General features: G+C 43.3%; 2 protein-coding genes across 3 annotated transcripts in view; one reads left to right on the top strand and one right to left on the bottom strand.

The window, feature by feature from the left end:
• Nucleotides 1-18,733, top strand: part of CFAP44 (cilia and flagella associated protein 44) — a 108,685-nt gene extending 89,952 nt beyond the window's left edge. Inside the window, exons 27-33 of the mRNA XM_080654344.1 lie at nt 2,658-2,768; nt 4,061-4,191; nt 5,736-5,852; nt 7,524-7,725; nt 12,170-12,330; nt 15,112-15,246; nt 18,500-18,733. Of these exons, the coding sequence (XP_080510470.1) occupies nt 2,658-2,768; nt 4,061-4,191; nt 5,736-5,852; nt 7,524-7,725; nt 12,170-12,330; nt 15,112-15,246; nt 18,500-18,673 (1,031 nt within the window). The 3' untranslated portion in view covers nt 18,674-18,733. The remainder of the gene's footprint in view (nt 1-2,657; nt 2,769-4,060; nt 4,192-5,735; nt 5,853-7,523; nt 7,726-12,169; nt 12,331-15,111; nt 15,247-18,499) is intronic.
• Nucleotides 18,734-19,932: 1,199 nt separating this feature from the next.
• BOC (BOC cell adhesion associated, oncogene regulated) overlaps nt 19,933-21,278 on the bottom strand; it is a 68,098-nt gene continuing 66,752 nt past the window's right edge. For both annotated transcript variants that reach the window (XM_080654345.1, XM_080654346.1), the window contains exon 19: nt 19,933-20,797. In XM_080654345.1, coding sequence (XP_080510471.1) covers nt 20,610-20,797 — 188 coding nt within the window. In that variant the 3' untranslated portion in view covers nt 19,933-20,609. The remainder of the gene's footprint in view (nt 20,798-21,278) is intronic.

Here is a 21,278-nt window from a genome sequence, read left to right as displayed (position 1 = left end):
CAGGCTGTGCCCTGACCTGGAATTGAACTGTGACCTCCTATAGTCCATAGGTAAGCGTTCAACCACTGAACCACACCAATTGAGCTGAATTAGTAACTTTAAAACTCCCCTGATGAAATCTAATGCTCTAAATAGTTTCACTGGAGAACTCTACCAAGCATTTGAAGAATTACTACTGTTGTACACAATATTATCCAGAAAATCAAAGAGGAGAGAAAACTTTCCAATTCACATTCTGAAGCTGGTGTTATCCTGATACTAAAACCTGGAAACTTTCATATTATGTTATGAGACTCTTTATCTCATTAATATCTTCCATTTTACTTGCCTTTTTCTAATACTGCCCTGCCAGAAAAAGGGGTGGGTGCCCACTCCTTACTGCTAGGTGGCGGTATTCAGCCTTCCTTGTCACCCCAGGGAAAGGTGATCTCCTTGTCACTGCTGGGCAGATGGGAGTCCCTGCTCCCCCTTGTCATCTCTATTGACATGTTGGGGATGGCCTTGGTACTTCTGGGCAATGGTGAAAGTCTTGCTTCTCCTCTGTGGGGAGTGTGAAGGGAACCTTGTTACTGCCAGGTGAGAGTGGAAGTCCAGGTTACCCATAGGATCTCTACAAATACCTTAATGGTAGAAAAGGCGGCTGATTGTCAGCCAGCAGGAATACAAATCCCTCTTTCCTGCGTGGCCGCCTCTGACATCATCCTTGTGGGACTGTTGGTGTGGCTCACTACAGCTTCACAAGGGTGGATGTCTAGGTTCATCACTTGGCCTTTGCTGATATGGGTGGGAGTGGGGCCACATTTTTTTCTCTGTGGTATTTGGTTGGTTATCATCTAAATGTCTTACTAGGTGGCCTCTTTCCCGGTCATTTGGTGAGAGAGAGAAAATTCTTGTTGGGTCCTTCTGTATCTGCACCTGTTGGTGTTTCCAAGTTGCCAACTTATTCATCTCTGAGTCTGAGATATGAGGCCAATGAAGTCATCAGCGTGTTGTTTCTCAGGTTCTGAGGTGCATAGTTGATCTCCCTTCTTTCTGCTTGTCAGAATCTTCTTGTGTTTGTTTTATAAGTAATGCCCAGGGTTTTTAACTATATTTAGTGGGAGAAATAGGGAAAGTAGATCTACTTCATTTCCCTCAAAGCGGAAGTCTATTATGTAAGAATTTTAAGATCTAATTTTAAACTTTGATGCTTTATTGCATAAGTTGGCACAGATGACTTAAAGTAATTTTATGGGAGATCTTATATTTAAGGAATCCACAGAGTATGAGGTCCACCTCTTATCTCTAATTTGATGTTTTATAAGATGCAACTTTCCATTTGGTGATCTATGGTTCATAGAGGTCCTCAAGGTGTTTTAAAAGAAAATGAGGCCTGGCGGCGGGCTATGTAAAGGGGGGCAAAGCTGGGAAAATGGAGGACATCTGTAATACTGTCAACAACAAAAATAAATTTAGCCCTGAAAAAAAAAAAAAAGAAGAAAAAGAAAATGAGGCAGAGTTGGGTGGCAGAGGTCTATAACCCCTTATCCAGAACTGGAGGGGGCAGATGTGTTTCAGTATTCAAAATTTTTTGTATTTTATAAAAGATACTAGAGGCCTGATGCACGAAATTTGTGCAAAGGGCTCGGCCCCCACTGCCGCTGCGGCCACCTCTGCCTCTGCCCTCACCCCCCGCGGCTTGGTCCGGAAGGACATCTGGTCTAATTAGCGTATTACACTTTTATTATTATAGTTTGTATATGACATTATTAAAGAAATCATTCATAACAGTTGTTAAAGAACAATAAGGCAGACTTTATTTAGGGGGGACTACTATGATGGGATTTTGTAGAAAGGAAGAGAAATCAGTGCAACGTGGAGTAGAAGGACAAGTGGAAATTTATAGCCAAGGAGCAGGGTGAGGGGTCAGTGGATGGAAAAGCAGTAAGAGGTAATCCTTTGCTAAACTGACCTAACAGGATTTTGGCTGAAGGAAGGCCATGGTGATAAGATATTGTGGGCAAGGAATAAGAAATTTGGTCAGATATCAAGGGTGGGGGATTTTTTACTAAACTGATAGCAGGATTCTTCCTAAAACTGGACTAAATGGGCCAAGGACAGAGCCCAAGGCCAAGGACTAGTCAGAAAGAGAATGCAGTGGGGGCTGACTCAGTTTGGTTAAAGGAGAGTCTTTGCCAAGTAACCCCCAGCAGGATTTGTGGCAGGTTCTCTAAATCAAACATCTCAGTCCTTCTGCATCAACACATGAAAGTTCACACTAAGTGGGTTAAAAAAAGATTATACATAGCATTCCTTCAGTTCAGATGAGCTGTGGAAATCTTCTCTGCTTTGAGGGCACTGTGGTTTAGGAATTGTGGACCTATGTAACCAACTGTGTGTTAGGTGGGTCCCAGCAGAGGCAATTTGACCACTTGGCCTCAATCCTCTGTGACTCGATGGATTGAAATTAATTGCACAACCTTCTGCAGGCATTTGAGTTTGTGGTCTCTATGACTTTAGCCATTTTAAACTCTTCTGAAAATATGAAGTAATTCCCTGCTTTTTCTCTGCTATTTTCCTAGTGACTTACTCATTGAAAAATGCCTTATTTTTAAAATGTGGGACTTAGCTTAACACAGGAACTTCTGCTTATTAGCAATGTTTTACTCCCTCCCTAGAGGAAGATGAGGAGAGTGATGAATCAAGTGAGGAGGAATCCAGCTTGGAGAGTGATGAAGATGAGTCTATATCTGAAGATGAGGTTTTTGATGATTCTATCTGCCCAACAAGTAAGTTGGATAAAACCAGGTGTTCTCTGTGAAGTGACTATGAATTGACCATACCAAGAAGGTCCTTTTTTTTTTTTTTTTCGTCTTCTCAATTGTTTCATAATAGCATTTATGGAAAGGGTGGTTTAAGGTATACAAAGTATAGTGTAATGAATACTTTGGGGGGCTCTCTGGATGGTTGATTTTCTGTTTCTTTAGGCGGCCATATATGAGTGACAAATTAAATGATCTGCCGACAATCTATAGTCGATTGAGGGTCATTAATTATGCAGCAAGTTTCATTTTATAGAGAAAAATTATTATGTATTTTTTTATGTTTTTGCTTTTACAAAGGTCTCCCTTTTTCGACAAACCCATTCACATTTTCATATTTCAAATCTGTCTCATAAAGGCAGTTTGTACCAGTTTCCTGGAGATGCGGGGCAATTTATATTCACTGTTTTCACCAGTGAAAACAGTGAATATAAATTGCCCCGCATCTCCAGGAAACTGGTACAAACTGCCTTTATTCAGACCAATATTCCTACAGTTTCAATAGGTAAATGATTCAGTAGAAAAAGAATTTCTATTTAGTCTAAAATTTGTTTTTCTAGTAATTTCATATAAAATATAAATCAAATTTTAAAGTTTAATTCCAAGTAAATTTTAAATCTTGTTTTGATTTTGAAAATAAGAGTCTTCTTACAATCATAATCTTTATGAGTGGAAGAGAGCTAAAAAAATCTTGTACTGCACCTCGTTATTTTATACCAGGATTCAATGGCTTGGACAGTCCCACAAATAGTTTAGTGGTAGAACTAGGGTTAGAACTAAGGTTCCTGAATTCCATTGTAGTACTCTATTATATTTTCACATTCTTTATCCGTTACCTGGTGGGTAAATGTAGCCGTTAGTGCCGTATAGCGGAAATTGATATAGAGATACTGAACCTGAATCCCATTCTGCCACATGTCAGCCACATGCCCTCTCTGAGACTTAGGGTCCTCATCTATAAAATGAAAATAGTAGTTTCCGCTGTGCAGGGCCTATGAGCCTTGAATGAGATAACGTACGTAAGGGGCCTAGCACAAAGCCTGGCTCAGAGTACTGCTCTAAACATCAATGCTAGCACCAACATTACCATCATGGCTTGTAATAGTTTCCACCTGGAATAATGGAGCCCCAAGTGCAATGAAACCTTGCTAGATTGTCCCACAAATGGACATTAATAATTCGGAAGCTCCAAAGCCCACGCTTCCAGTAGAAATACGTTCCATAACAAATGGGGCTTCTCTTTTATTCTGATTTTTCAGATTGCGATGTGGGTCTTTTTGAACTGGCGCTTCAACTTCGAGAGAAAAGGCTCGACATTGAGGAGGCCTTAGTTGAAGAGAAGAAAATTCTTGATAACCTCAAAAAGGAATATGATACATTGTCCAAAAAAGTATGCTTTGCCTTTTTCAGGTCTATTTATCCACCCTCAACATGATACTCATTCTCTCATCTAGAACATTGCAATTTCATAGCAACGACATAATTTAGGACTTTTCTGAAGAGAAGAAGCCCTTCAAATGTTACATCCAGGATTTTTTTCCTTCCAGCACAGTTATCGGGGGGTGGGGAGGTGGGCATTGGACTTTCTTTACCTAAATCATTGGTTCCCAAACTTTTATGATTACATATTTCTATATGTAAAAAAAAAATGTGTGGTGCTTGTATCCACATAATAAATGTATATTTATATATAAGTTGTATTTATGAACTATTGTACAATATACAGTTGACTCTTTTTTTTTAATATATTTTATTGATTTTTTTACAGAGAGGAAGGGAGAGGGATAGAGTTAGAAACATCGATGAGAGAGAAACATCGATCAGCTGCCTCCTGCACACCTCCCACTGGAGATGTGCCCGCAACCAAGGTACATGCCCTTGACCGGAATCGAACCCGGGAACCTTCAGTCCGCAGGCTGACGCTCTATCCACTGAGCCAAACCGGTTTTGGCTATACAGTTGACTCTAAAACAGCACCGGTCCACTTATAACAGATGTTTTTTTTCAGCCCATTCCATACTCCCAGGTTTGGCATCCGTAGATTCAACCAACCACTGATTGAAAACAGTATTCGGAATCCGTGGTTGGGAACCCATGGATGTGGAGGGCCGACTCAAGTTATACGTCGATTTTCAACTGTGCAGGCTCTGTGCCCCTATTCCACACCCCCACATTGTTCAAGGGTCAACTGTATTCTGTATAATATGAAACATTCACAAAAAGAGAAATTAAAAAGAATAATATAAAAGTAAATAGAAATAGAAACTCAGATATTTTCTTTCTTCACTTTTTAACTCTCTGGGGTGTGTGCACCCCATGTTGGAGACCAGTAAGCTAAACTTTTGGTATAATTATATTGATTAATTTCTCCCTTATCTGCTCATTTCCCTTCTCAGGTATCTTTCCTAAAGCAACGTCACTTAACTTGATTGATATTCAGAAATATTTTTGATAGATTGCTTCTCCTCTTTCAATTAGGAAATGATTTGGGAAACGTTCAAGTTTTTAGGAGATGAAGATGTGCTTCAGAAATACTGTAGTTAGTAGCTTCCTCACTTTAAAGGCTTTTTTCTTTAACTTATTGAGCCCACTATAACCAAACAAGATTCAAACCATTCTGACAGAGACACTCTGTACTAAGAGCAGCTTTTCACGCGAAAAGAGAAGGGAGATGAGGACATGCCTTCTGAGCTCACATTCACCAGACCTCTATGCTCTGGGGACACAGGAGTGATGGAAAAAGTGGTGTAGGTCATGACTTAGGATGAAAATACCATACATTTCTGGGTTGCAAACTGGGATCACCCATTTCATCCCAGCCCAGCAAAGCAGATCCTGCTCATGCTTCTCCTTCTTCCAAGATGCCCTCATTTACCACCTCGGGTATGTGTTTGCTGAATCTTGTCAACATTTCACTCCTGGGGCCTCCCACAGGTCAAAATTGTGGCGACTAATCTGAATGCAGCAGAGGAGGACCTGGAGGCTTATCAACGAGAGAAGCAGCAGCAGCTGAATGAAATTCTGGTTGTGATTCCGCTCAAGCTCCACCAGGTGAGGGACCCAGAGGGGTTGCCCCCCGCCGTCTGAGCAGAACCACCCTACCCAGGCCTTTCCACAGGGTCATTGGTGGGGAGAAGAGCAGTCCTTTGCCGAGAATTCTCCCTGTAGAACGGCACGCCAGTAACACCAAAGCACGTGCGTTTCCCGGCGGCCCGCTGTTCAGCTGTGGAAGTTGAATCATTGTAGGTCTGAAGAATGGCGAGCTTGGGACTTAGGAGTGGAGTGGCTTGGCAGGTGAAATCTTGGATCTTGCACATGTATCACTTTTCACACCATCTTTAAATAGATATGAAGTAATAATGCAAGAATGATCTTCACTTAATCTCTACTCATTAATGACAAAGTCAAGACAAAAGGGAAATATTCTTTTTCCCCATTTTGTGTTCATCTCCACACTCCACTTGAATTATAATATATTAAAAGACAGAGATACCTATCAGTGAGAGAAAAGGCTCATCATACTATATTTTGTCAGGTAAAGAGAGACTGCAGTATTTTAGAAGAAAATCCCAGGATCAGCCTTATGTATACACTAGAGGCCCGGTGCACGAAATTTGTGCATGGGGGTGGAGGTGGGGAGTCCCTCAGCCTGGCTTGCACCCTCTCTCAATCTGGGACTGCTGGCTCCTAACCACTTGCCTGCCTGCCTGATCACCCCGAACCCCTCTGCCTGCCTGCCTGATCACCCGTAACTGCCTCTGCTTTGCCTGCCAGCCTGATTGCTGCTAACTGCCCCCTCTGCTGGCCTGATCGCCCCTACCTTGCCCCCCTGCCGGCCTGATTGCCACTACCTTGCCCCCCCTGCCAGCCTGATCACCCCTAACCGCCTCTGTCTCGACCCCCAGCCTAAGCTGCAGTCTGGCCTTCCTCTGCTGGAGGTGACCTGGCCAATCAGAGGAATGCACCACCCCCATCACCCCGCTGCTGCTGCCACTGGTGGCCCCATGGCTGCCTGAGCCTCAGGCAGCCACTGCAGCTTTGTCCAGAAGGACGTCCAGATGGTCGTCTGGAAGACTTCTGTCCTAATTAGAATATTGCCCTTTTATTAGTATAGATGCATCTGTGTTGCATGCTGTTGAGTTGGCTCTGACCCTGGGTGACCCTATGAATGAGGATGTCCACAGTGTTCTGTCCTCAGAGCCCTGCTCAGTTCCTGTAGACTCGTGCCTGTGGCTTCCTTTATGGAGTCAATCCATCTCATATTTTCTCTTCCTCTCTTCCTGCTGCCTTCTATTTTCCCAGCATTATTGTCTTTTCCTGCCCTCTCGCGATGTGCCCTAACTAGGACCATTTCAGTTTTGTCATTTTTGCCTTCAGCGATGTTTTGGGTGTAATTTGCTCTGTGCAACCTAACGCAAACTGAGTCAGCTGTCTGTAGCAATTTGCCTAATATGCTAGCCCTGAAATGTTTGTCCCATCATTATGCAGTAGACATTAGCAATGATCTGAGTGGGCAGATCGGCTGTCCCCAGAGGGATATAATGTGCTTATTCTCTGCAGGCAACCTCCTGCTTTCACCTTCCTTAGCGTTGAGAAGAACAGCAGGCCAACGGACAATGACCTAAACAAGGAACAGGAGGAAATGCTTCCGCTGTGCTCTCTCTGACTGCACATTCAGTTTGGTCTTTGCTTTGATTTTTTGTTTGGTTTTGTTTTTGTCAGATAGAGCATGTGGTATTTGGGGAAATACCTACTGACCTTTCTGGAACGCTGGTCTTTTCTAACTACTCCTTGAGTCGGCTCCAAGGGCGCATCGTGCAGCTTCAGGAGGAGAACTCCAAGCAGCAGAAACTCAACAAAGAGTGGCGTGAGAGACGGAAGCAGCTTATTCGGGAAAAGAGAGAGATGGCAAAAACTATACACAGTGAGTACCTAAGCCCACGATCACCTCGTAATATTGACTGATATGCAATATTTATTGATAAGAGGGAACTCTCAAGTGACTGTCTCCAACTTTGAAAACAGTAACTAAAGAATTAAGAGGGAACAAAAGCACCTTCTCATCTTCCTACTTATCATCTCTCCTACCAATCAGTGATCACTATCCTAGTTTAAAGGGATACACCTTTTATCATAGAAATGATTTCTCTGAATTATAAAAGGGTTTATGTACAATGAAATATAGAATAACACAATAATAACCCACGTACCACTAGCAAGCTTAAGAAACGTTTCTGCTATCCCTTTCCTCAGGATCAAGTACCAGGCGAGTACACATGAATGTGTGCGTGTCCACACACAATATGTGAAACTACTCTGCATACTTTTTAACTGTGATACTATATTATTCATGTAATTTTGCAGTTCACTGTATGAAACCAGTTTTTTAGAGTTATCCATATTGCTACAACTGTTGTTCATTTTAACTGCTATTACAGCGATTTGCAACTGGTGTGCCGCAAGAATTTCTAAAACATGCAATCCCTGACTATTTAATCAGGGGCACCTACCTCTTCACCCTTAGGTTGCAAAATAAAAAAATGACAACAGCCAACACAACAATAGCCGTCCCATGTGAATGAATCAAAATTATACCTATTTTTTGGTCAGGTCGGCAAAAAACATAACATTTTTTGGTGTGCCATAGAAATTCAATAATCAGTTTATGTGTACCATGGGATGAAAAAGGTTGAAAATCACTGTGCTATTATAATAATCCATTGTAGGGCTGTAAAGTAACTTATTTCTTCAGTCTCCTGTTGATATTTAAGGTATTTCTAATTTTTCATCATTACAAGGCAGTGTTTTGTAAACCTTCTTATATATGTCTCCGTGTGTGTGTGTGTGTGTGTGTGTGTGTGTGTGTGTGTGTGTGTGAAGGTGAATCCCAGGACGGGGCCCCTGAGTAACAGAGAGATGTGTACATTTTCAGCTCTCTTCAATGTTGCCACATTGCCCTCCACAGTGGTTGTACCATTTTAGCTCCCCTCCTGGCCCCCGGCCCCCGGCCCCCAGCAGTGAGTGACAATTGCCCAGACTCCATATTCTCATCAGTGTTTAATATAATCAGGCTTTGATACTTTCACCAACCTGGTGGATGTTAAATTGTCTTTCATTGTGGTTTTTATTCACAGTTCCTTGATTCTGGCGAGGTTGAAGAATTTCACATACATCTATTTGTGTTTCCTTTTCTGTAACTTGCCTGTCATGTCCATTATCCATCTTTAACTTCTTTTTTCATCAGTTTCTTATTAATTTTAGGGAGTTCTTTCTATATTCTTTATTTGTCCATTAAATGCACTTCAAATTTCTTCTCATTTGTGGCTTGCCTTTTACTGTGTTTAGTGTATCTTTTGGGGATATAGACATTTTAAATCTTAATATAGTTAATCTCATCTATTAATTTGTGCTTTGTGCATTGTGTGCATGTGTCTGTATTGTTTAAGAAATCCTTTTCTGCCCAGCTGGTGTGGCTCAGTGGTTGAGTGTTGACTCATGAACCAGGAGGTCATAGTTCGATTCCCAGTCAGGGCATATGCCCTGGATGTGTGCTCAATCCCCTGGGGGGGGGGGGGGGCGGGGGGCGGTGCGTGCAGGAGGCACCTGATCAATGATTCTCTCATCATTGATGTTTCTATCTCTCTCAACCTCCCTTCCCTTCTCAAATCAATAAAAACATTTTTTTAAAAATCCTTTTCTGTTTTGAGGTCATAAAGATTTTTTTAAATTATATTTTATTGATTTTTTTACAGAGAGGAGGGGAGAGGGATAGAGAGTTAGAAACATCAATGAGAGAGAAACATCGATCAGCTGCCTCCTGCACACCCCCTACTAGGGATGTGCCCACAAACAAGGTACATGCCCTTGACCGGAATCGAACCTGGGACCCTTCAGTCCAAAGGCCAACGCTCTATCCACTGAGCCAAACCGGTTCAGGCATAAAGATTTTTTTATAGTTTCCTCTTTAAGTAGCGTTCTTCACATTTGCATTTTTAATCCATCTGGAACTGGATAGTATAAGATTCAGTATAAAGATTATTATATTTAAAACATTTTTGGTAATATCCAATATATGGAATCTATGTGTAAGTGATTAAGTATTTCAACGTTAATAAAAATAATATTACTGTAGCATCTACCTTAATACCACAGAACTGTACAGTTTAAAATGTATCATTTAAATCATCTTTTTGTCATGTTTGTTTTGCTACAATTAATTAGATTTTTTAAAGAAAAGTTGAAAAGAAAACCAAAAAAGGGAGAATATAGTAATCAACTAGTCCAGGTTGCTTGGATTTGTAGAGGCCACTTTTCAGTGCTGGTGCCTCTGTCCTCCCGGGGGCTGGAGTATAAAATTTAAAAAGTCCATGTTAGTGCTCCATGTTTGCAGACACAGAGGTCTCTCGGGTGTAAGCCTTGAGGTACTCATGTTTCTCACGTGCTTCATGTTCCTTTGGCTTCTGTAGCCCATGAATGCTGTTTATATTTGGGAAATACTATTCATCAAACCAAGGAATAAACAAATATAAAAATGAGGAAGCTTCTTTCAATTTGGGTAAACCAAGTTTGGGAAAATGTGTGAAGAAAATGAAATGAATTATCACACTTTTGGAGTGTTAGTTAAAATAAAATAAAACGTAGTTCCGTGGCATGGGAGTTTTATTCAGTGACTTTTAGTCCTCTCACCTCCAGGCCATTTTCTGAAAGCAAGTTGTGAATTTGGTTACAGACTGATTTCCTAATTCTGAGTATGAAACTAGAGTGAGTTTCCTTTCCTGTAACCAGTGATGAGAGACCCCACAGTTGGTATGTGGTGGCCTCCTCCCGCCCAGGGAAGAAGAGAAGAAAGGAGTCTGGGGCATGGGGCTGGAAGGGTTACGTTTCCTCCATTCCAAGCACAGCTCACAGACATGGGGAAGGTGGGTGGCACAGCTCACAGGCATGGGGAAGGTGGGTGGCGAATGTTCCAGAAGCCTTGATGTCCCCAGTGAAAATTAGCTGGTCTGATGGAGTCAGAAGGGCATTAGGCTGGCCCCACAGGGGTGTGGCAAGGACCAGAGTCCATGTTATAGTGCATCGCCGTGGAAGAGGTGACCCCCTCAGATGGGGCTAGCTGGAGGGGAGCCAAGGGGCAGCCATAGGCCAGCCACACTGGGCAAATAATTTAACCCTTTCATTTGCATCTCTGGTTGTCATGGCCACCACATCACACACATCGATGGTGTCCCTCCTCACACAGACAGAAATAGGTAGCCCTCCTTGGTTTGTGCCAAATGGCAGCCTAGCCACTTACACTGTGACAACTCAGCCATAACAATGACACCTGAGACAGTTTCCGCACTACCACAGAACTGCATCACGTCACACCCCAGGGCCTTCAGGCTTCACCTGAAGATGGTCTGTGACTGAGAAGGTCTCGTTACAAGATTACATTTCTTGAGGCGCTCAGAACCCACAGATGGATTTTGCCCAGGTGTCCCAGCATTCTCACACGGGGGAAAGACATTAAACACAAGTGAAATACCCTACAGGTCAACTGGAGATAATCATTAAAAAGACACACTAAAAAGGACTGGGAAAGCCAGCGTGAGGTCCCTAGGAGGATGGGAAGAGCTCTCTGCAAAGGTGACGTGCCTGGTGTGGCTCTTCCCAGCTGGAGGACCAGCACCTGCTGCGAGTTACACCTTCAGAGCTGAGTGTATTGGACATGTCTTCCCCAGGTCTCCCACTTGCTTTCGGAAAATGGACTGGACAGAGTGAACCAGGTGGCTGTTTGGGAAACAGCCTTCCGAGCTGTGGGGTGATGGGAGTAAACAACGAGTGAGATGTGAGGAAGGAGGTGGGAGAGCCAACACCGGCAGGGAGGGTAGACCATGCAGGGCCTGTGAAACACTGCAAGACTTTCATTTTTACTCGGAGTAAGACGGAAACTTTTGTTAAATGCTTGCTCTATTCTTAACACTGATGCTATAGAGATCAATAATAAAAGGCTTACAAATGGCAGTGTTTATAATCTAGTTGGAGTCCATCAGCAGTCTGAGGAGGGGCAGGTCAGGTTGCGTAAGCCAGTGGGGAAGACGAGTCTGTTGAACCCGGACTTCCTGGTTTATAGGTTGACCCTCAACCACTGAGCCCCACCAGCTGGGCTTACACAAGGTCTTGAAGTAGATGAACAGATAATGCAGGAATGGGCATTTTAAGTGAAGAAAGTAGCAGCTGAAAAGTTACAGAGGAAAAACCAACTGGTAACAACATCGTTTTCCGTCTTCTTACGAAAGCCCTTCCTGAGGATGTTCTTGTTATTGGTGTTGTTCACTTGGTGACAGTGGGAGTGGTTGAACAGCCTGGGAGTGACTGTCTTCTTTCAGAAATGGAGGAAACGGTCCGCGATCTGATGATCAGCAAGTTCGGCCGCGTGATAGACCTCGCAGCTCTTCAGACACTGTCTGTGAATACAACACTTGAGGAGCTCAGGATCAAGAAACTGCGAAAGGAGCTAACGAATGCCAGGGAAATAAAGCAGTGGGAGGTAAGGACGGAGGGCACCTGACCTACTTCGGTTCAGTCTAGGTGGAGGCAAGGATTCCTGGAGAGCTGTATGCAGTTCCTGTAAAGCATCTGTACAGCTGAAGGTGGGTCTGTGAGCCCCACTTTCCCATCCCACCCCTCCACTGGGAACTTCTGATCTTTTTTTTTGTTGTTTTGGAAATAATTTTAATTCAGTAGGAAGATGCTTATGGTCTAATGCAGGATAAAAAATTGTATATATAATATTATCTTAATATGTAAGCTTATATTATAGCTATAGTAATATATATATATATATATATATATATATATATATATATATGCTGAAATACTACCAATATTATCTTTGACTTTTTTTGGTTATGGCTGCTTGATATTTTCTTCATTTGTCCTTGTATTTTCAAGCTTATTATAATAGACTAGAGGTCTGGTGCATGAATTCGTGCACATCGAAAGGATATTAATTAGAAGAAATATTTTAGAGGCTGGGGAGGGACCACGGGAGGTTGGCTCCAGGGTGTGTCTGGCCCATCTTGCCCAGTCCCAATCGGGGCCCACTGGGGCCAGGGAGGGACTGTGGAAGGGCTCCAGGGCATGTCCAGCCCGTCTCACCCAGTCCCGTTTGGGGCCGTGTCGCCCAGTCCCCATCAGGGCAATTGGGGCCAGCCAGCCGGGAAGGGACTGCGGGAGGGCTCCAGAGTGTGTCTGGCCCATCTTGCCCAGTCCCCATCAGCCAGACCCCAGCAGCAAACTAACCTACTGGTTGGAGTGCCTTCCCCATGATGATCAGATAGCGACTGGTTGAGCGGTCAACTGAAACGATCGGCCACTCGGTCAGACACTTAGCATATTAGACTTTTATATATATAGATGTGAATTCCTTTTATGATCAGGAAAAAAGGACATCTAAAAAAATGAAATTTGGGGAGGATTACCTGGGTTTTCAATAGTCAGAATAATGTTGTTAATAAATTAGGCCTTGAAAGTTATTCAGAACAAATTATTGATCTCTAATATTCTTTTAAGGCCTGTGTTTTAGACATGTAGTAAGCATTTATGTCTTCCAAGTCTAATTTTTGGAGGCAAAAACCTATCAATAATGTGTAATTTGAGTTGATTGTAACCTCTTGCTTCAGTAGTTTCAAAGCTCTTCTTTGATAGAAATGGACCCATGAACAGGATTTGTCCTTACAGGATAGGTGGTGGATGGCGTGTTGCATTAACTCTCAGACTAAGCTTTTCCATAGTCATCTTGGGTCCCAGGAAAGTCCCTCAACCTTTCTTTGTCTCGGGTTCCTCTTTTATAAAATGAGGGGTTAGACATAGTGGCTTCTATGGTCACTTTCAGCTCCAATGACCTGTGGTTTTTATCTTGTCTCTGAGGCAATATCTGTGTTTAGTTCCAATGATTTGTACTCTGTTCCAGGAAATGAAGCCACTGAGGCCAAGGGCCTTAACAGTGTATGCACAGTTGGTGTCTTTGCTTATTGGATTTCATTCAAAGTTCTGAAAAGTTTAAACCACAAATTAATATATTATACTGTTAAAATAAGAAAATGCAAACCTCAAGAAAAATATGTATAAGTGTAACTTTGGCCTGGCCAGCATGGCTCAGTGGTTGAGCCAATGCTCAACCTATGCACAAGGAGGTCACGGTTCGATTCCTGGTCAGCACATATGCCCGGGTTGTGGGCTCGATCCCCAGTGGGAGTTTCTGACCTTAAGCCTATCTCAGCTTCCTTATCATTCACTTAGTTGGAGGGACTAGTCTACCTTGGGATGAAGGCACCAGCACTGGCGTTTGGGGTCCAGGGTGCATGTAAATATGATGGCAAAATGGCATGATTACAGAAACGCTTCATTTTGAGGTCAACATTCATGTATAAATGCTCTAACAGTGTTAAAAACGGAACGGCTATACTCTGAGGATCCTAATTGTGTTATTCTATATAGTGTTTACATGCTGTTACAATCTGGGAATTATTAAACTCTGAGTAACAAATTTTATAACAAGATGTGGATTAGTTAGCTGGCAGGGCCTTAGAAGATGTCCATGCCTATGTCATTCCTGGAGCATGAGGTGAGGTAGTGCCCGGGTACAGCCTGATTCAAGGAGAGGAGCTTTTGTGGCGATTTCATAGCCTACAAGTCATTATGACTTCTTCAGTTGACTGTCGAATTTCATCAGTAGGTAGGGGAGGTGGAGAGGTTCCCAGTGCTCTCTTGTCTTATCCTTTTTTTATCCAAGATTTGCCACTGTGCTGTAAAGAAGTAAATGACTTAGGTGCTCATGTGATGGGACTGGTCTCCATGAGGGGAATGCTGGACAGGATATGTGCAATCTAAAATAATTTATTGGAGCAGTAAGAGAACAAAGGAAAGCCACTAGCAGATGTATGGCCATTCAGGGACTTGGGGGATCCTGGGCCAAGACTGGGCCAAGAGCAACATCTGAAAGTTTTCTGCTTAAATTATTGTTCTCCCTTTTAACTAGTTAATACCAGCACTCAGTCTGCATACTAATTCAATGGAGTGATATCGATGTCTGTCTTATTTTGCCTACTTTTGTCTTTGATCATACCTACAGTCTTCTTATCTTTTCTGTAATCAGACTAGACCCCATGCAGTTGCTTCTGGCTGCGTTTTCATACTGACTTCTGATTATATTTTTCCATGTGCACATCACTTCATTTGCCTGATGGCTTTGATCAAATCTGCACATTCATTTTTCTCCATTTCCTCTCATTCATGTCATCCATTCTGCATCTTCCTGCCCTGGTAGGAAAAGATTGCTCAAGTGCGCTGGGAACTGATGATGAAGACGAAAGAACACACCAAAAAGCTCCACCAGATGAATGATCTATGTATTGAAAAGAAGAAGCTTGATTCTCGGTTGAACACGCTCCAGAACCAGCAGGTATGCTGCTCTCCTTCAGACCCTCTGTGGCGTGGGGAAGTTCTGTGGCAGTAGCGTTTATGGGAATTTCAGTGCTGGCATTTCAGCAAACCTTGATCTTACTAGTAGACCGTTTCTCGCCTCAGCCTGGTCCCTGAGAACACCAATGTGACACTGGCCTCATCACAGGGAGCCTGAGGAACTAGCTTCATTGTGTGCATCTTGGGGCCATGAACTTACATAAATGCTAATCGATGGGGTTTGCCTTGGCCCTGGAGAGAGAAGGCTATTTAGGTATAATACTAATATTCTACCCGAATTTGGTGTCTGACATCCATTTCCAATATCTGCTCCTTCCATTTGACCTAAAGTGGGTGTCTTGACTTGTGGGCTCTCACATGTTGCCTCCCTAAAGCACTTGTTCCTTCATAGGGCTTTCAACTGGCTCTTTATAATATTTATTGAGCCTCACACAGTGTTCCTTAATATGTGGTGGATACTACTAATAAAATTCATCCTTCAAGTCTTGCCTTCCAGGAACCCAACACATACTCTGAACTATAGCTCATATTCTTACAATAGGTTTTGCAAAACTGCCTATTGTTTCTCTTGGTTTTCTTTAAGCACCTGGAAGTGGTCTCAGCCAGGAGTTCTCGGAGTGTGTTTCCTGAAGAAAGCATCAGCATCACCTGGGAGATGGTTAGAAATAACTCAGATCTACTGAGTCAGAAGCTGGGGGGCTGGGGAAGTCATGGCATCAAACCACATTAACAAGCCTTCCAGGTGACTCTGATGCATGCTTGAGTGTAAGATCTCTGGTCTCAGTCCAAGTCCAAAAGGAGGAAAGAATATGGTTAATCCACGGAGAAGGAATAGGAGGATTTGGAAAGGTTGTAAGTGGACATTAGATATGAGAGGAAGCTTAGAATCAGAATAATGAGGGCCCTTTATCCACTAAGGAGTTTTTGAGTGGAGAATCAAGGCAGTGTTCGAGAGGGTTGATGCCCAAATAAAATCACAGAGTAAGCAGTCAGTAAACATTTGTTGACTTGATGTGCTTTGACAAGTCCAGATACACTGGGAAGAGTTTGGAGGTAGGAGATCAGTTGGATGGAAAAATGAATAGTATATGTCTTTACAGAGTGTATCTTTACAATATATCTTTACACGTGCAGTCTCTTTACATAGGATATTTCACTTAATCTTCAAAACACTACTTCCCAAAGCTCAGAGTAGTCAGTAACTTGCTTAAGCTCTCAGAGCTAACGCACAGGAAGTGAGTTTTTAAAACAAGGTCTACCTCCAAAGCTGACTCGATTGTTCTTCTTCTTACAACAGTCGAGGCATGAATTGGGATGTAGATGGTGAGAAGCTAGTGTCAAAAGAAATTTCCAAGTAAGAGTAGTCAAAAACATTTTGGATATGGTGAGAATGAGGGAAAATCAAGGTGCCTTTAAAATGACATGACTGCCTGGAATGACTGGTGAGTTGGTACAAGCATTTAGCTGCTGGTAACCAAAAGCCCCATTGAAAGTAGCTTAAACAAATAGGGCTCATTTTTTTTTTTTTTTTTTTTTTTTTTCACTGAACAAGAAGTCTAGAGGTGACTTAAGGGGTTTGATTTAGTGGATCTGTGATATCAGGGGCCAGTGTGTCTCTGATTCTCTCTGATTCTTTGAAGTTCTCCTCAGAGTCATAAAACAGCTGCGTCAGGTCTATGTTTCACATCCACATGCCAGCCCCTTCTGTGCCTTCATAAGAAAGCACCAGTTTTCTGCTTATATTCACTCAGCCAACCCTAGCTGGAGGAGAAACTGGGTAATGTTAGTGTTTAGCTTTCACAGCCTCTAAAGCGAAGGCAGGCAAGAGAGAAGCTATTGGGGAATGATAACCCCTATTTGCTAGGAAGGTCTGCCATCGTGAGGGTAATGGACAAATCATGGGCTTTTGGCTTCAGGTAACCTGGTTGTGACCCTGCTTCCGGTCCTTAATAATATAATCACTTGGGCCAGTTCATGCATCTCTGTCCCAGTTTCTGTAAAACTAGAACACCACCATCGAATTCACAGAGTTGTGAGGATTAAAGGAAGCACGTGGCAGAGAGTACATACAGCTGGGTGGCAATGTCCCGCCCTTTAGCTCATGTTCAAATTTTATTGAACATGTACTTAGGTAACAAGTTCTAGGGCGAGTGCTGGGTACAGTGGTGAGATCCAGGATCTCCCAAGAAATATATCAAACATTTAGGTGGAACCATAACAAATTGCCACTTTTAGGTTAAAAAGCGGTCAAATATCATACATTTTAAATGGTACACTCTGATGACTCCAATGACCCAGGGTGGCTGTTTTGATAGAACACAGAGCAGGAGACCCTAGCCTAGTCCATGGGGCAAAGTAGGCCTCCCTGAAAGTGAGTCTGGAGTGTGAGCAGGAGTTGGCTGGACAGGGGATGAAATCAGATACGGACATACAGATGATTTTTTGGTTGTTGTTAATCCTCGCCCGAGGATATTTTTCCATTGATTTTTAGAGAGAGTGGAAGGGAGGGGGAGAGAAACATGAATGTGAGAGAGACACATCCATGTGAGAGAAACACATTGATTGGTTGCCTCCCGCACTGGCCCCGACCAGGGCCAGGAATCGAGCCTGCAACCGAGGTTAAGTGTCCTTGACCAGAATTGAACGCAGGATCCTTCAGTCTGCAGGGCAATGCTCTATCCCAGTGGTCGGCAAACTCATTAGTCAACAAAGCCAAATATCAACAGTACAACGATTGAAATTTCTTTTGAGAACCGAAAACCGACTTCTGCACATGGGCCACGAAGTTTCAATCGCACTGTAAGTGTGCACCCACACGTGGTATTTTGTGGAAGAGCCACACTCAACGAGCCGCAGTTTGCCGACCACTGCTCTATCCATTGAACCAAACTGACTAGGGCAGGACATAAAGATGATTTTCTTTTTGGGAAGTAAAATATGACCATGAGCTGTATAAAAAATGGAGGCACCTTATCTTTTATGATTCCAGTGATAAGCCCTCTAAGGTATGAGTGGTGGCTTACCCATCTAAAGGATACTTGCATTTTAAGAGTTGTTAGTGCAAAGGAACACATTTCTAATGGTGGGATTTCAGTGGAAGAATGAAGGCCCCTTAAAGGAAGGAGCAATGGCTGTTTAAATGGACAAGGCAGGCACTCCCAACCAATATATAAAAACAGATGTTTTCACATTCAAAATGATGCTTCAAGTAAGGAGATGATTTCTTTCAACAGGGCAATGCCTTCCAGGGCCCTCGGAAAGCAGATATTGTGGCAAGAGAGAAGGTCACTCAGTTGATCCGACTCCAGGCAGAAAGGATTTTGGCCTTAAAGCAGGAGATTTCTAATTTGCGTAAGAAAGGCGGCATTATCCTCCCACCCATTAAGTTCCCACCGGAGAACAGATGAAGCCTTCTAAGTTTACTTTTTTTTTTTCTCTCAAATCCACCCAAGATTTCTGACATAAAATTCCCCAGAAGTTGTCTCCTGCAACAATCCTGTTATTTTAAAGTAAATGTATCTAAAAGTCTAAAATGAGATCCAGCCATGTAGTACCCAACATCTGTTATTGAGCTGAGCCATTTCAGATTTGTTTGGAACCAACTGGATTGAATATGAAGTCTCAGAAGGCTGTATCTCATACTAAAAAAGCATCTTTCATATGGTTTTAGGAAATTTGTGTGTTTTATCTGAATTTTTAGCCATTGGCAAGAAAGTCTAGCATTGAGCGTGTTAGCTGGTCCCCTTTTTGTTGCTGTTTAAAGCCAGTGGGCTAGAAGGTGAGTTGCAGCCTGGATTTGAGGGCCCCATGAATTAGCTAAATGAAGACTGTGAGCATCAGCCCAGGCCCTCACCCAGGTTGTGTCTGAAGTCACATCTTATTTCTCTTACCTGTTCTACTTCTCCTTTCCTATCATTTGCATGTTGCTTATAGTCCTTCACTTTCTTTCTTAAAATATTTTTAAAATACTGCTTTTCTGAAAATCATGTTGCATCTTGATGAGTTTTTCCAATTCAGCCTTGGCTGGGTAAAGGAGGTAACAATCTACCAGCTGGCACGCTACTTCTGGCCAGCAGAGGGAGCACTTGTTCTAGACCGCCATCCATCCTGGGGCTTTCCGACCATCTTGCTCATCAAATTCATGACAAGAGTGAGAAGCCAGGGTTCGGCAGGATGCCTCTTAATGAGATTGTGTGTCTCAAGTGGCATTTCATCTGTAACTCAACTCTACTGAGATTGAGAAGAGACCTTGCAAACTTCAGCCTCCATAGACCCAGGTATAAGGATCTTGTGGATGGGCAGCAAACAGTAAGTAAATGTGGATTTTAAACAAGCAGCGAGTCAGCTCCTCTGGTAATGTTGGTGGATCTTTGGAAAGAAGAGAAGTGAATTTATTAGGCACCACATGTGTAGCATAACTCTTAACAAAATACTTGGTCTTCAGCACACACAGACCTCTGTAGAAATGATTAGTTCCATTCCTTGACCTGACCCGAGTTTTACCTTCAGTCCAGTCAGGAAGAGAACTGACTCTGCTTCTCCTTGCCTCCTGTACACTGTCTCCTTCTTGGACTCAGCAGCTACAAACGCATTCCACGTTAATAAAAGCACAACCGACATTCCGGATTTACAGACAAAGACATTAGAAACATCTATCTTTTCCAGATCTCATCTCTTGATCTGAAAACATCACAAGTGGGTACTTTCTTCAGATACTCAAAGACTGAATCCTAACATCTAAGGAAAACGCTGACTCACGCATGACTAAGCTGAAGGTTACAGGAAAGACTAAACATTTATTTAGAAGTTACAGTGTTTGTTTTTACAGAGCTATGTTGCCGCAGATTATTGATTCTGGAAGGGTTGTTAATGCTTATAGTACTATACACAGAGTCTGTTCTCACGGGCCTCTTCTGGAGACCTGGCCTGTAGCACCAGAGCTGGCCGTCTTCACAGGTGTCTGCAGCCTGTGCACCCTTGGCCTCTGCGTTACCCGCGCGCTCCTCACGCATAGTGAGCGTGAGTCTTCCCTGGGGCAGCTGCTCTGGGGGCCTCTGCAGCCTCCTGGGCAGGGGCAGAGGTTCTGAGCCGCCTCCTCAGTCTGGGTGCTGGCCAGTCCGTGTTCCTCTTTCCGGGTTTACTGCTGTATGTGGTGGCTTCTTTAACCTCTCATATCTCCACGGGTAGGAGTCCCTATGTCTTTCCAGAATTATAAAAACACATATACATTTATTTACAAGTGCATAAATATATAAATATGGCTATTATAGAAAAATAAATACCAATTTCCTCTGTCTCTTTAAAAACGATAATATATAGTCTTTCTGGAATACTGGCTTCTGTCTAAATGATGGGGGGTGGTGTTTCAAAAGATATGTGCACTGGTGGGCTGGGGGAGAGCTGCCTCCCAGGCTCCTGTCCTCTGTGGGTCCCCGTGGGGTGCTGGGGACACCACTCTCCTCCACCCATGTGGCAAGTGTCAGGACTGTCCACTTCTTCAACCGGTGCCAGGCCTAAGCAGCAGGGGGGCCCTGCGGGGAGAGAGAATGGAAACATTAACATCCTGACTGACCAGGAAGCGGCGCTCAGAGGCACTGGTCACACTCGTCCAAAAGAAGAGAGAAACCTACAGCCATGACAAGGCGATTTCTGGTCATGATCACCCCACACACAGTCCATTCCCCCAGGGGAGGCCATCCAGTGTCAGTGGCACTGGGCCTGGCTCTAGGAGGTGAGTTCCATCTCCCAGAGGCAGAGTTGAGGGTCTGCACGTGGACCTACATCCACACCATGGAGGCTAAGAAACATGACCCAAGCCTCTGCAGCATCCGGCACCCACCCAAGAATCCACTGATTTCCAAGACACTGGCACAGGGAAGATAGAGGGGGGGCTGGTGTGCACTGAGCCCACGGAGCACACATCTGTGGAAGCACAGAGCGTTCCGATGGTTGTGAGAACTTGGCTCCCTAATGATTGATGTAACCTTAGTCCTTAATTAAGAGACAAGACCC

The sequence above is a fragment of the Plecotus auritus genome (genome assembly GCF_963455305.1).
Source record: "Plecotus auritus genome assembly, chromosome: 2".
NCBI lineage: Eukaryota > Metazoa > Chordata > Mammalia > Chiroptera > Vespertilionidae > Plecotus > Plecotus auritus.
The sequence above is the reverse complement of the archived record's forward strand: the minus strand, read 5'-3'. Positions and strand labels throughout refer to the sequence as shown.